The sequence below is a fragment of the Rousettus aegyptiacus genome, unplaced genomic scaffold (assembly GCF_014176215.1).
Source record: "Rousettus aegyptiacus isolate mRouAeg1 unplaced genomic scaffold, mRouAeg1.p scaffold_m13_p_2, whole genome shotgun sequence".
Lineage (NCBI taxonomy): Eukaryota > Metazoa > Chordata > Mammalia > Chiroptera > Pteropodidae > Rousettus > Rousettus aegyptiacus.
Genome location: NW_023416295.1, coordinates 14,241,123 through 14,256,125, shown reverse-complemented (window position 1 = coordinate 14,256,125; position 15,003 = coordinate 14,241,123). Strand labels below are relative to the sequence as shown.

The 15,003-nt window shown below is 55.8% G+C and overlaps 1 protein-coding gene across 1 annotated transcript; it reads left to right on the top strand.

The window, feature by feature from the left end:
* Nucleotides 1–1,159: 1,159 nt before the first annotated feature.
* WNT10A (Wnt family member 10A) lies at nt 1,160–13,809 on the top strand. Its single transcript, XM_016156664.2, has 4 exons — nt 1,160–1,698; nt 2,737–2,999; nt 9,925–10,304; nt 12,633–13,809. Exons 1-4 carry the CDS (start codon nt 1,586–1,588, stop codon nt 13,128–13,130), a joined length of 1,254 nt encoding a protein of 417 aa, XP_016012150.2. The 5' UTR covers nt 1,160–1,585; the 3' UTR covers nt 13,131–13,809.
* The last annotated feature ends 1,194 nt before the right edge of the window (nt 13,810–15,003 follow it).

The following is a 15,003-nucleotide window of genomic DNA, read 5'->3' as shown; positions in this document are numbered from 1 at the left end:
TCAGAAACAGAAAGTGGAGCCTCTATCCCCAACCCTCTGGCTCTCAGGCCCTGGCCTGGGTCCAGTACACTCACCCCATAATGAGCTGAGCTCAGAATTCAGCTATCGTGGGAGGACAGGAAGGGGTCCCAGAGAGGAGCGGACCTGAGTCAGGAGGGTGGTGTTGGAGAGCTCCCAGAGGACCAAGTACAAGTGGCAGGGCCAGGGCAAGACCTGGAGCATCTGCAGGAAGTACCTAGGCAAGCAGTACTCAGTGTTAACGCCTCTCCTGCTGTGCTCAGGGTCAGGCGAACTGGATTTGGTTACAGCTCTTCCACCTACTTGCTGTGTGACCTTGAGCAAGTCACAACCCTCTCTGAGCCTCAATTTTTTTTTTTTTTCTAATAGGAGGGGATGAAATAAAATGCCCTGGAAACACACTTTTAGTATTAAAAGGCTCTCTAATTCCTCCACCCAGGGTGTGCCACCCCAGGGTGATCTGCTCCCAGACAAGCATTTACTGTTGGAGTCACAGCATTTCTACCTTCATTGGCTAGGTGAAGTGACTAGATGAGGTGGGCCTCATTAACCTCATTTCGCTAAGGAACAGAGTGTTGGCTCAGTGAACAGCAGGCACCTGTTTAAGGTCCCACAGCAAAAGAGAATAAGATCCTGAAGCTGCCAAACCCCCTTGCAGGACCCCACACCTGTCTCATCAGCCAGGCCTGGGAATTCCCTCCTGAGGAGTGGGGAGACGAGCAGAGGGGCCATCCCCTCGCCTTGAGCCCCTGCAGGTGTGTATACTGGCGCGGGGGTTGGGGGGGAGGACGCTCTCCAGCAGCTGCGTCTCAGCCAGGCACCCACACCTCCCAATAACACACCTTCAGACGCAAAACAGCACGCCATGCGCACTGACACCTCTCCTGTGCGGGCGCGCACAGACCCCAACACCTCTCCTTCCCCTGCCCTCCCCGCGGCCACCGCTTCCACCCAAAGTCCTGAGCGGACGGACGCAGTGGCCTCGAGAAGTGTACACGCCTCCACACCCCCACCCCCCGCGTCGTGACGTCATGTGGGGTAGAGCCCTAAGACTCTTTACTGGGGTGGGGGGAGGGGAGGCGGCGGAGCTCCTGGAGCTGGGACAGTCACTTACTCTCTGGGCTGTGGGGCCGGCCACAGACAGCGCCGCCCCCCCCTCCCCACCCCGGCCCGCCTCACACGCCCTTGGAAGCACAGGCTCGCGGCGCTGCGCTGGGGGGCTCCACAGTACCCCAGCCTCTCGTTCCTGGCTCACAGCACCTCCGGGCCCCCCCTTACCCTCGAGAGGCACCGCGAGTTGTCGCAGGGGGGCCTTGGGAAATTCCCCGGACCCTTGTGCCAGGAGGTGCCCGGTGCGCCCGCCCGCCAACCCCCCCCCCCGAGGGCGGTGCCCGGGGGCGCTGCCCCATGGAGCGGGGAGGCGCCGTCTGCTCCCGGAGCCGTGACCCAAGTCGGAGCTGTGTGTCGCAGCCGCCCCGACCCCCGCGGATCATGCGCCGTCGCCCCTGACTCATCGATCCCACCAGGCTGTGAGCCCCCCATCCCCGCCCGCCACCGGGCGCGCGCCATGGGCAGCACCCACCCTTGCCCCTGGCCTCGGCTCCAACCTCGGCCCCAGCCACGGCCTGCGCTCTGCGCGCTCCTGTTCTTTCTACTGCTGCTCGCTGCCGCTGTGCCCAGGTGAGACCTCACCTTATGCTCCGCCCTCCTGGAGAGCTGGGACCCCCAGCCACAGGGGCCTCTGGTGCTCCTACTGGGGCAGAGGACCCCGGAAAGAGGGAGGATCAGTATGGCAGGAAAGGCCTGGTGCACAATGAAAGTCAGTGCCCTCACAGGAGGGGGTTGAACTGGTGGCAGAATATGGGCAGTCCAGAGAGAGAGGGCAGTGCCCAGGACAACGATGGCTACTAGAAGGGAGGGTATAGGGTAGGGGGCAAATCCTATCCTGGAGTCTGCTGTGCTGGGGGAATGCACCCCCACCCCAGGAGTAAGCTCGAACTGCTTTGCTCCACCTTGGAGATGACCCCCAGGCAGGGGCAGGGGTTGGGGGCTGTAGGGTATTGCCCAGGAGGGGTCAATGGGAGACTGCAGCTGGAAAAGCACTCAGTGTGTGTGCATGTGTGTGTGTGTGTGTGCGTGTGTGTGTGTGTTCCAGTGAGCCCAGCAAGCTGTGTTGTAAACAGCAGTCTGTGTGTGCATATGTGTGTGAATGTGAGAGCTCATGGGTCAATGTATATTAAGATGAACATGTGTGTGTACTTGCTAGTGCCTTTGTGTATGTGTGTGTGGCTGTTTAATGAAGTGTGCATATGTGTGTTTCTGAGCCTGTGTGTCCCCCTTGATGTGCAGAAGTATGTCTGTGAGAATATGACTGTCTGAAACCTGTCTTTGGGAGGGGTCTCCTATGGAAGGTTGCATATGTGAGCATCTATGCCTAGGGATGTACTTATAAATACTGTGTGCACAGGCACTTTGGATGTGTGTGCATTTGCACATATTAATGTGTGTGGGTGTGCAGCTGGGTGGGTCTTGTTGGAAGGGATAATGGTGAGAAGGGCAAGGAAAGGAGAATGCTTTAAGGGTATACTAATGGGCCCAAACTTCAAAGGCAAAGGTTGGAAGGGAGGAATTATGACCTTTAGGACAGATAGTGTATTGTTAGATGGGGTCCTCCTAGCCCCCCAAACACTCACCCACCCCCACCCCACACGTCTGCAGGTCTGCACCAAACGACATTCTGGGCCTCCGCCTTCCCCCGGAGCCTGTGCTCAACGCCAACACAGTGTGCCTGACACTGCCCGGCCTGAGCAGGCGTCAGATGGAGGTGTGTGTGCGCCACCCCGATGTGGCTGCCTCAGCCATCCAGGGCATCCAGATTGCGATCCACGAGTGCCAGCACCAGTTCCGGGACCAGCGCTGGAACTGCTCTAGTCTCGAGACTCGAAACAAGATCCCCTACGAGAGTCCCATCTTCAGCAGAGGTAGCTGCCCCTCACCTTGCCCCTCTGACCCATACAGGACCTCCACCCCAGGACTTATCTGCCAGCCATCCGCAACCCAATTCCTCAAGCTGGCCACCTCCCCAGGTGCACATGTGCCAATATCCTGCTCTTCTGCCTCTATCTGGTCTCAGAAAGGCCCAGTTGTGGGGAAGGGCAGACAAATGGGGCAGATGTAGTTCTAGGCTGAGCTGTGTGGGCTGAGGGTGGCAAGTTCCATGCCTGAGAATTGGACTCCTGGGTTATCCTGTCCTGTCATTGACACTGCATATCTCAGGCCCAGGAAATATTTATATCTGTGACCTGTCTTAGTTTACTCTCTACCTAGCAAACAGCCTTGTGGTTGGAGAGCCTGTAATAAAGTACACAGAATCAGCATGAAGAGGGGTCGGGGACTTTGCCAAATGGCATTAATGAGGAAAGCCTGGGCAGGTAAAAGCTCTGTGCTTCTGCAGGAGCTCTTCCTGGCGGGGTGCACTACCAGCCTCTGTGTCATCCTCGCCACCCCGGAAAACCCTCTCTGAATCAGAGGTACTAGGTGTGTGCATGCCTCATGCCCAGGAGGCCAGGCGGCCCTGACAATTCCTCTTCCCCTCACAGCTCAGAGAAACCACAGCTCACCCCTGTCTTTCCTCCCCTACTACTGGGTGACCTAGAGTCCACCCAGGCAACCCCTAGAGTGGCTTGGGCTGGAGATAGTGGAAGGTTTTGTTACTCATTTCCATTCACATCCTGTGTTAGTACCTTAGGTCTTGACTTGGGAAAGATGAGGGTCCTGCCTTCTGCATGGGCCAAGTTGGGTATCTGTCCCTCCTCTCAGCTGCTTGGGTGAGACTGTGTGGGGACCCTGTGTGGGGCACTGGGGGAACCTGGCTCCTTGGGACTTGTCCAATTCTCACTTGACAGTGGAGGAGGAAGAGGGAGGAATACCCCTATACCCTTTGGCTTTGGGGACCAAGGCTTCTGGGAGAGTCACACCCCAATGGACCCTCAACTTCAGAGAGAACTTAGGAAACCAGGCCCTTTCCCTTTTCACCAGGATCCTTCCGAGCACTTCCTGGGCCCCCAAGTCAGGGGCCACTCCGCCTGCGCCAGCCCAGCCCCAGGTCGCCGGCCCCGCCCCCGCGGTTCTACCTTCTGCCTCCCCCGCGCGCCCGAGGCGCTGTTTCTCCCCGGCAGAGCCCAGCCCGGCGCGTGTGGCGGCATGCAGCCGCGAATTAATCCCCGCGGGCCGCGGCAGACGGCTCCCGGGCCCAGCCGCGCAGCTCTCGAAAGGGCGCCCCCCGCCAATCCCCGACCCAGGCCCGCGCTCTGGCCCCGGCCTCCCTGCAGCCCCAAGCCTCTCAGCAGTCTGAGAGCAGCGGCCCCGACCCCGGCTGACCACCCCATCCTGGGCCGGGGGCCTCGCCCCACTGCTCCCTGCCCGCTGCGCTGGCCTACACGAAGTGACAGGCCTCTGCATCTATAATGCCCTGGCTGGGCTTGGCTGGCGCTCACCAGCTCCCACTGCGGGGTTTCGAGGTCACCCGCGCTCCCCAAAGCCCTGATCTCCCTTCAGCGCTCGTCCAGGCCAGCGGTGAGGACACAGTAACTTCAGGTTCAGCTCCCTGGGGACTCGGGCTGACGCTGAGGTTCTCACCTCTGCCACTTTGGGAGGCAGGCGTGAGGGAAAGCAAGCTCTTCACCCCTCTCCCAGGCCTCGGTGTCCCCTCTTCCCCTCTGGTCCTCCTGTCCCTTCTAGAGTTCACTCACCCAGGTGTTCTGTGCCTCGTGAGGGCCCATGAGGCCTGATGGAGGACATGGGGTCTTTGATACTAGGGGTGAATTCTGAGCAACCTCTCGTGTGTGCGTGGTTGGCATGGTGCCAAGCGCTCCTGGGTTCACCTGCAGTTTAATAAGCAAGAGGTGAGCTGGGGGAAACTGTGGGGGTTGAGGTTAGGGATAGAGGGGGAGACTTGCCAGGGCTAGTGGGGAGGGGGCGGCACCCAGCTGGGGAGGGGGTGGGACAGCTGATCCGGCCTCCACCAGTTGACTAGAGCTCATTCCACCGGCCTGGCCTCTGAATACAGAACTCCGTTTGTACCTCTGCAGCTCCTGCTCCCCGCATTCAGACACCTCATTTTTACCTCTGTCTCTGAGGAGGGGACTCTGGGGTTCTGGAAAGAAATGCTACTTTCCCCTTTGAGGGCCACTATTGTGCCCTTTCTTTACTCCACATCCAGGTGAACCCTCATTGGAGTCATTTCCTGGTCCATCTAGGCTCATGATCTCAAAGACTAGCTAAATTTAAATCCCAGGGAACCAATCCTGGTGGCAGCCAGCCTCTGTCTGGGCCCTTCCCCAAGACTCTCCTCTTTTTAAGCTATGGGCTGTCCATCGTGGGTGACCTCAGATTCACCTAAGTGGAATATCAGGGGGCCGAGCCTTCTTCTGGCTGCCAATGGGGTTTCTTAAAGGTGCATTCTGCCATGTTTAAAATTCAGAGCCTGCTGGAGGGAGGTAGACCCTTGGGCCTTCCATCTTAATACTGTCATCTAATTGTCCTGACACCTCCCCTGAGATGGGTTGGGCTTCTAATGTAGGAGAAAGTGAGAAGGGAGAAGGAGCACCTGGAGTGGGCAATTAGAAAGGCAGGGCCTATAATGGGGCTTTGCCCAGCCAAAGAGAGGGCATAGGGGGTGGTCCTGGAGCCTGGGGGCGGGGGTGGTGAGGAACAGGGAGAAGGGCATCTAGAGGCCTAGAAAGGGTCAGAAAAAAAAAAAGCTGTAGGAGAGCTCCCAGTCCAGGCCAGCTGCTTTACCGAGCCCAGTGGCAGCTGTGACCTAAGTGCCAAGGGCACTGATATCCCCAGCTTTTTGTTCTAGGACCCAGATGGTTGGTGCCTGGGCAGGTGGGGTGTTGGGCAGAACATCTGCTAGAGGAGAGCTTTTCATTGTGAGGACTAGAGAACCCATCCATCTCCCACTCAGGAGGCAGGGACCCAAGGGAGATTTGAGGAAGGGGCTGCTTCGGGCTAGACTTGGGCCCTGGAGTGAGAGGGGATGAGAGGACAGGGAGAGGCTTGATGGAAAGGAGTGTAGTAGAGTCACACAGCAGGTCCTGGGGTACTGTTCTTCCTAAGGGCCAGTCCCATTCAGAATACATGGAAAGATGGGGCATGTGGTCCTGCTGTGAGCCATGCTCCCAGCACAGAGAAAGCCATCAGTCTGATCGTCCAGCCTCTGCTCTCCAAGGCCCTGGCTCTTTCTTCTCCCATCTCCCTTTTACATTCATCCTCAGGTAGTCTTGTTTTATGCCTAGGTCTCCAGGCTTGGAGTATGTGGTGGCACTCAGATGGGGGACACAGAGGCACAGGCAATCATATCCCAGGATCATCTAAGGTCTCATTATTCTAATGGCACCCAACACATATTAAGTACTTGCTGTGAGTCAGGCACTATTCTAAAAACACTTTATCTGTACTTTAGGGTCGTTAATCAATCCCCATGTGGTAGGTCCTATTATTATCCTCATTTTACAACAAAACTAAGAGAAGTTGGGTAACTTGCCATTAGTCACACAGCTTGTAAGTGAGCTGTAGAACCAGGACTGAAATGCAGGCCAGCTGACTTTAGAGATTGTACTCAACTTCCTGTTGTACTGCCTCCCAAGCTACAAGGCCACCATGAGTTCTCACTGTGTGCCCAGAAGTGAACTGGTGCAATGGAAGAGTAGTCCAAGAAATGAAACTGACATGCACACACACACACACACACACACACACACACACACACCTACCCATGTTTGTGCAAACATGTAGCCACATTCAATGTCATCCCTAAGTGCTCGCACATGCACACAACTCTCTCCCTCTCTCGCAGCCCAGGCACACGAGAACAGCAGGCACAGGTTATTTGCACAGAGAGAATGGAGACCAGACCTTTCCCCTTCCCTCCTTCTTTGATTCAAATGGGTGGGGCTCAAGCGTCTCTAAGCATTCGGGGGTTCCCACTGGCTCCTGAATCCTCTCTCTTCTACGCTCCCCTGCCATTCAAACCTCCTCCCCCAGCCCCTTCCTAGCCGTTGGCTTCAGCCTGTAGCAGCAGCTGACTCCACTTAGATGCTGGCAGTCCCTGTCCCAGATCAAAGGCAGGGCGGCTAATTGTGCATCTTAACGAGTCCCCCCTCAATGCTCCGGGCAGCCCAGCTGGCCATGGCCCCACCCCCTCCCCCTCCAGCTGGCCAGATGGCACAGTGCCTGCGTCTGCCCCAGACAGTTGGGGCCAGGACCGAAACTGGGGCCCTGAATGGGAGCTGGAGGCAAACCCAGTAGGCTGGACATCTCCAAGTCCTGGATGCTTGGAACAGAGGGCAGCCACATAAACACTGCCTGGTCACACCTCCAGGAGTCTGTGACAGGTACCAGAGGCCATGAGATGGAATTTTTAGCTGCCTGGGGTAGGTAGGGGTGTCCTCTGCAGACTGTGGGCTACATTTCTCCATATTCCTTCAGACCTGTCCTTGAATGTAACAGAGCCTGGAGGTGATGGTTAGCCCAGAACATCCCTGCAGACTAGCCTCTTGCTCTTTCCTGGTGGAAAGGAGTGTAGGAACTGTGAACTGGGCTACCTGGATTTCTTACTCTGCAGGTCTTCCCTAGAGTCAAAATATCCTTCTGCAAAAAGTTGTCAGACCTGGGAGCTGAGAGAGCTGGGGCTGGGTCCAGCTCTGTAACCCTGTGACCTTGGGCATCCCCCTTTTGCTTGTGTGTGTGTGTGTGTGTGTGTGTGTGTGTTCCACGGGGTTTTTCTGAGGCCTGGGGTGCCTCTGGAGGTCTGAGTATCGCCATTTGTCCTGGGAGTATGCCGATGACTCTCCTTCAGCAATAAGAGAAATATTCAGAGTTCCACAGATAAAAGGCAAGGGATAAACACAGGGTGTGCTCCCCAGCTTGGGTCTGCCCTCCTTGGGCCCCACCTCCCACAGCAGTGTCTACTCTTCTGCAGCCTCCACCAATTCCCAGCCCTTCCTGTCTGCTCATAGCTAGGCTTCTTATGGAAAGGTCCTGAGATGCCATGAGCTGTAAAGAGAAGCTAGAGAGGGACAGTCTGCTTTGCATGGTTCTGATGCCCCAGATGTTTTATCCTAGAGTGTGTCATGAGCTGCTGGGCTCTGTCCCTGACTGAGGAAACAGGAAGCATTGGCCTGAATCTGAAACAGTAGTGAGTGAGGTCAGACAGCAGGAAGAACTTCTCAATGGTAGCTAATGTTTATGTAGTATTATTCTAAGCACTTTAAATTTACTTTTAATTCATTTAATTCTTGGAATGACAATAAGGCAGATAATAATAACAACCCTGTTTTACAGATGAGAAAACAGGCACAGAGAAGTCAAGCCATTTGGCCACGGTCACATAGCTATTAACATCTAGTAAGTGGAAGAGCCAAGTTTGAACCCAGGCAATCTGGCTTTAGAGTTCATATTCTTAACTACTACTATACACCTTGGGAGTTTTGTTTGTTTGTTTGTTTTGGCTGGGCAGGGAGAGGAGGACAGGGCCCTGTGATGCAAATAGTAAGTATGAGGGGTAGGATTAGGTTAGGGTCTCTGTCCAGGCCTGGTTGGCTCTCTGGTAGTCTGTGAGGCCTCCAAGAGCATGTCCTCCCAGTCTGATGCTAGGATAGAAGGACCCAGAGATTTCCCCCTGAATCTCTGGCCTCTCCCAAGGCCATTAGCCTCTGGCCAGGTTTGGGTTTCCCTAACAGAGGCCCATGGCACAGGTGGATTCTCTTCTATATGGGGGCTAGCATTGTTCTTGGCACCTCCCATTGCCTACACTCTCTCGGTTTCAGAGGCTGGTCAGAGTCTTGTACCAGACCCTGATCCTAACTCAGTTCTTTCTCAGACACAGATTAAGCAAGAAGAAGCTTGTGGGTCTGGGAGCCAGACACTCCTCTGCAAGTAGGCCTCCCCCTGCCACAGGCCCAGACCTACTAGGGCCTTCCCTGAGGATAGCTCAGGCTGAGAACACCGAGGAGGAAAGCAATGTAGACAAGTCAGTGGCCAGGCTGGCCCAACCCAGGCCCCCTTCGAGTGGCTCATCAGGGAGTCTTTGTACCCCCACCCCCAGCATTCCAGGGAAAGTGTCTGCCCTTAGCTCACCCTCCTCTATTTTCAACTGTATGTTTGACCCTGTGCAGGGCATGGGCTCACCTCCAACAACCTTCAAATAATCTTCAGTTGACCTAGACTGACTACAGGTAGCTGGGTAGTGTATTTTTCTGAGCAGACTTCAGGGATGTCCTGTGGACAAGGAAAAAGAAACTGCTGGCTTATTTCTCTGCCTCTCAACTCTGGCCCTCAGAGAGGGTTCTATGGTGGACCTGAGGGGGAGGCACCAGGCAGGCGATCTGGGGCCCAGGAGCTTTAGAAGTACACCAGCTCCTCCTATCCGTTAACATTTCCTGGGGTCTGGAATTCCATCACTGCTGATTTATTTTTTAGGTGACATTTTGACTTCTTTCTGATGGCTCATTTCAAAAATGCAAATATCATGTGAGAGGTAATAGATTAAGTTCCTGGTTTTAAAAAGAATGTTTCTCAGATACTTTCTGTCCAACAGGAGAGGTATAGACTTGCTAAAGGTGATGTTCTGAACTTGCTAAGGGTGATGTTAATGAAACCGGAAGGTAGTACAAAAAGGTGGGGGAGGGGGTTATAGAGGAGACTTCTGCCACCCCATCCTCTGTGCAGAACTTCTGGTGTGATTTCGGCCCCACCTTGACTCTGTCTGTGCTCTGTACCAGACCTCCCTCCAGCACCAGGCCTCAGTTTCCCTTCCTGTGCAGAAAAGGTTGCACAGAGAAGGCAGAAGGATGGAATGTCAAGGCTGCTCAGAGCCATTGTTTCCTGGATCTCTACTTGCAGGTTTCCGAGAGAGCGCCTTTGCTTATGCCATAGCAGCTGCGGGAGTAGTTCACGCGGTATCCAATGCCTGCGCCCTGGGAAAACTGAGGGCATGCGGCTGCGACGCATCCAGGCGCGGGGACGAGGAGGCGTTCCGTCAGAAGCTGCACCGCCTGCAGCTGGACGCGCTGCAGCGTGGTAAGGGCCTGAGCCACGGGGTTCCCGAGCACCCAGCCCTGCCCCCTATCAGCCCTGGCCTGCAGGACTCCTGGGAGTGGGGCGGCTGCAGTCCTGACGTGGGCTTCGGGGAGCGCTTCTCTAAGGACTTTCTGGACTCCCGGGAGCCTCATAGAGACATCCACGCACGCATGAGGCTCCACAACAACCGAGTGGGGAGGCAGGTGAGAGTCATCCCCTAACCCCTACCCCTGCTCCAAATCCCTCTGCCTAGAGCCCCTCCCCTGCCCCAGCCTGTCTCTCAGCGCTCCTTTTCACTTAGCAGCTTTCCTATTGCCCCCTCCTAATTCAGTCAACAAAAATGCGTTGAATCTCTGCTATGTGCCAGGCACTGGACTAAGGCCTAGGGATAGAGGGCAGAAACATCCCCTGCCCTCATTAGCTCACCCTCTGCTGAGCATCCTGCTCTGCCCATTTCCTCCCCCAGCAGTGGAGAGACTGGGCTGCAGTCAGACCTCTGGGATTTAGGACTGGTGCTGCCACCCTGTCCTCTCCTCTAAAGCGAATAGGTTGAACTGGATCGTCCAGAAGGCCCCATAAGCTCTAGTGTTCCATGATTCTGTGATATCCTCTGCCGCGACGCCCCTCTTCTCACAACCTTTCTGTGCACAGCGGGGAATTCCTCAAAGCGAGGTTCCTAGGGGCCACTGTGGAACTGTGTTCTAGTCGCCTTCTCCTTTCTCCCCTACCCTCGAATGCTCATACTACCTCAAAGGTCATTAATTTGGGGTGGGGGAAGGAGAAGAAGAAAGAAAAGAAAGTAATAAATAACCTGCATTTATTGAGTGTTTACCATGTGTTAAGCTATCTGGAACACTTTCCTACATATTAGCCCATTTAATCCATCTAAATGCCTGTGAGGGTACTGTTTTGATCCTCGGGTTAAGATATGGAAAATGAGGTGCCCAAGGTGATGTAACTAGTGAGGAAGTGGGAGAGTCAGGGTTTATCTCCAGGCAGGTGAGCTCTGAGGCCATGCTCTTTTGCTTAGAGGGTAGTCTACACTATTTGCACGCCTACACTAAGATCCCTCCTTAACCCTCGTGGTAGCTCAGCATCCTCCTTTCCTGGCTCTTTGGCTCTGATGCCTTCTCCCAGCTGGGCCTGCTCAGGCCTTGGTCCTGGCTTCTCCTTGCTCTGGCTGGCACCTTCATGTCACTCTCCTTGCTCCTGGCCTCTCAGCTCAGGCCGATTCAACTTCTTCCACAAAGACTCCAAGCTGATTCAGCTCTTCCCATTCTAACTTAGAGGCAAGGTAAACTGAGGCATATCCACCCTCAGGTCAGGTCCAGCTTCCACCCAGCCCTGCCCTGTCCATGCAGCTCTTTTCCCAAGCTTCGATACTATCCCAGCCCATACTGACTCCTCCTCCTCATTAAACTGGTTAATTAATGGCTGCTGCCTGTGGGAAGCAGATGTTCTGGAGCTGTTGGCCAGCAGAGGCATTGGGCTGGTTCCCATGTGGTGCTGACACCACAGGCTGTGTATACAAGCTTCGGAGTCCTTTAAGACTCAGAGAGGCAGGGTTCCTCTCATACGGCCCTACTACAGGTTTGAGGGCCCTGGATCATTGCTCTCCCTGTTTGAGGGTGTGGTTTTGGAGTGGAGCAGGGTGAGAGGAGGATGTGGTCAGCTTCCTCTGGGGCCTCGGTGAGGATAATGCCCAGGGCTTCTTTGGGAGGAGATTCCAGAGCAGGTTGAAAACAGGGCAGGGCATGGTAGGTTGTGATCTAGGAACTACCTCTTTTGGAGGTCTGGGAACCTCTCTCACAACTTTTGTTGGGTTGGAGATCTGGCTGTCTGGGTTCTGTTCCCATTCTGTATTCATGCACAACCTTTGGACCCTATCATTCACTATTTCCCAGAAGGAGATGGGGCACTCAGCATTGGGCAGAATAAGCCCCCAGCTAGTATAACGGGGGGAAGGAATGTCTCCCCAACTCCTGCCTGCCCCCTCCTTAGGCTCCCTGTAAATCGTTGCAGGGTCTAGAGGAGGAAAGGGGCTTTCTCAAACTCCCTGCATCCCCTACTCACAGCCTGGAGCAAGGCCAGAGGCTTTGGGGTGTAGTGGGGCTAGCACACTCCTGCTCCTGGCTCCCACCTGAGGGATGGAAGGAGAGGGAATTTCCCTGAGGATCTGGGATCCCCCCTCAGGAAGCAAGAGTCTCAAGCCCCAAGGGCCCCCTGCAGGTGCTGGGGAAAGTGGGTCAGGAGAGGAGGGGAGCAGGAAGGAGGGAATTCCCCCAGGGCCTGGCCTGACTGGAGGTGGCGGAGGGCAGCAGAAGAGCAGGCAGAGTCCTTCTCCTGACTGCCTGGCTCAGGAGCTGTGTCACTGCCCGCCTCCCAAGCCTGCTTCAGGTCGCCGCTTTTGCCTCTGTTCAATGGGAATTGGTTTCAAAAGCCTCAGATTCTCACAGGCCAATGTCTAGTGCTAGAAGGAGGGCGGTGTGGCTGGCCACTGGCGTCACCCCTCACGGTGCCTCCCTCTGCAGGCAGTGATGGAGAACATGCGGCGAAAGTGCAAGTGCCACGGCACGTCAGGCAGCTGCCAGCTCAAGACGTGCTGGCAGGTGACGCCGGAGTTCCGCGCCGTGGGGGCGCTGCTGCGCAGCCGCTTTCACCGCGCCACGCTCATCCGGCCGCACAACCGCAACGGCGGCCAGCTGGAGCCGGGCCCCGCGGGGGCACCCTCTCCGGCCCCTGGCGTTGCTGGGCCGCGCCGCCGGGCCAACTCCGCCGACCTGGTCTACTTCGAGAAGTCGCCTGACTTCTGCGAGCACGAGCCGCGCCTGGACTCTGCAGGCACCGTGGGCCGCCTGTGCAACAAGAGCAGCTCAGGCCCCGACGGCTGTGGCAGCATGTGCTGTGGTCGTGGCCACAACATCCTGCGCCAGACGCGCAGTGAGCGCTGCCACTGCCGCTTCCACTGGTGCTGTTTCGTGGTCTGCGAGGAGTGCCGCATCACCGAATGGGTCAGCGTCTGCAAGTGAGCGGAAGGCTTCCCTCGCTGAGACTGGCCCTCTGCCCCTTGCTTATGATCTTGGCCTGACGGTGTCGCTTTGGCTCCTGGGAGAGGATGCTGGACCACATGACGTCATAGGAAACTCCCAGTTCTGAGGGTCGTCGAGTTTGCAATTACGGGACAGTCCAGGCCCCACTACTCACCTCCGTGAGCTAGAGGACTGGTTTGCCTCCCTGTTTGTTTCCTACCCCAAGTTCAGACTGCTCAGTTGAGCTGGGGATTGCCCCACACCCTAGGTCAATTGTTAGCCAGGCAGCCCCAGGCCTGTCTCCTTTCATTCCTTTACCTCTTTCCCTGAAGTGGGAGGGAATGAATGGCAGCTAATGGGCAGATGGAGGAGAATTAAAAAGCAGAAATGGACATAATTGAGCTGCAGTGATTCTAGAGAGTCCCCAGACACCCTCCCCCACAGGCCTCTGCCCTTCATTATTCAATTAACAAATATTTATTTTGCACTCTTCGTGGCCTGGCACTCTGCAGGGAATGAAGGGCGCTGGGGATACAGATGTGAATAAGAGAGACACAGCATCTGCCCTCTTGGAGTTTACATTCTGGCTGGGGGAGATGGACAATAAACAAGTAAATACACAAGGACTTTTCAGACAATGCTATGTGCAATGAAGGAAACAAAGCAGGGTACTGGATGTAGAGAGATTTGAGGGGAGTGGGACTCCTTTAGATAAAGCCATTGGTCTGGGAAAGCCTCTCAGAGTTGTGATGCTGGTGCTGAAACCTGCGTGATGAGAACCATGCACGGATTGAGGGTGAGGGCTTTCCAGGCAGAGGCCACATGAATGCAAAAGCTCTGAGGAAGAGAAGAGACTAGTGCGACTGGAGTGAAGAAATCGAGTGGCAGGAGAGGAGCTGGGCGGCCGGGCCAGGGAAGGGTAAGGAGTTGGGATTTTTTTTAAGAAGGATGGGAACCTGTATAGGGTCTTAAGCAGGTGAGTGTCATGGTCTGATTCCCACACGGGTTGCTGTATGGGCAGCTGGCTAAAGGGGGACAAATTGACAGCCATCTTCCAAACCAGAAATGAGGCCTGGACTGGATGGGGGCAGGGGGTCTTGACGGGGGCTTGGATTGGGAGCTCTTGATGCCAGAGCTCTAGCAGTCCGCCTTGTGCCTGCACCTCTGCCACAAGCCAGGACGAGTGGCAGTGCCCAGCAGCACCCATCTGCAGAGACAGGAGGCACTCTGAGAGGAGTAATCCTGGGCAAGACCCAGCTCAACCCAGCCCAGAGCCCCGGGGAGCAGGTGGGGCTAGGAGGTGCGGCTGAGAGGAGGGTGGCGGGGGAGGGCCAGGAGACTCACTGTCTGGATTCTGGTCTCTCTTAGACCAGGCAGGGGAGGCAGGGTATATAGGGCTGGGGGTGGGGTTGCAGGACGTGCTTCCTGGGCCTCTTGTGGCCCCAGATCCCCATCTCAGGGTGCCCTTGGCAGGTCAGCAAGCCCCCGCCTCCACACACTCATGAGAACACTGCTGAGCTGGTCCAGTGTTACACTCTCTTCTGCTCTCAGATCTGATGTTTTTCTGGAACAGACCCTCATGGAAGAGGGCAGTGAGAGGAAGGTGGGATCAGGATCTCTGGGAAAGATTAGTTCACCTACTACATCCAGGCCTCCTGCTGCTGGCAGTTGGGGATCCAGCTGCCTGCCTCAGTTCACCTCAGAATGGTGCCCTTCTTGATGAATCACACAAGGATGAAGTCTTATTCCTCTCCCCGACTGGCAGCCTGCAAATTCCCCATCTTTCCCGACCTCTGTCCCATGTCTTCCTACCCCTGAGGAAGGGTAAGAAGGAAAAGATACACCCCTGTAGGCTCACCAGCTGGGAGATTTG

Excerpts from the sequence above, each read along its gene's own strand:
- WNT10A (XM_016156664.2), top strand. The coding sequence starts at position 1,586 with ATGGGCAGCACCCACCCTTGCCCCTGGCCTCGGCTCCAACCTCGGCCC. Across the intron at positions 3,000-9,924 it reads GAGTCCCATCTTCAGCAGAG|GTTTCCGAGAGAGCGCCTTT; the intron begins GTAGCTGCCCCT and ends CTCTACTTGCAG. Across the intron at positions 10,305-12,632 it reads ACAACCGAGTGGGGAGGCAG|GCAGTGATGGAGAACATGCG; the intron begins GTGAGAGTCATC and ends CTCCCTCTGCAG.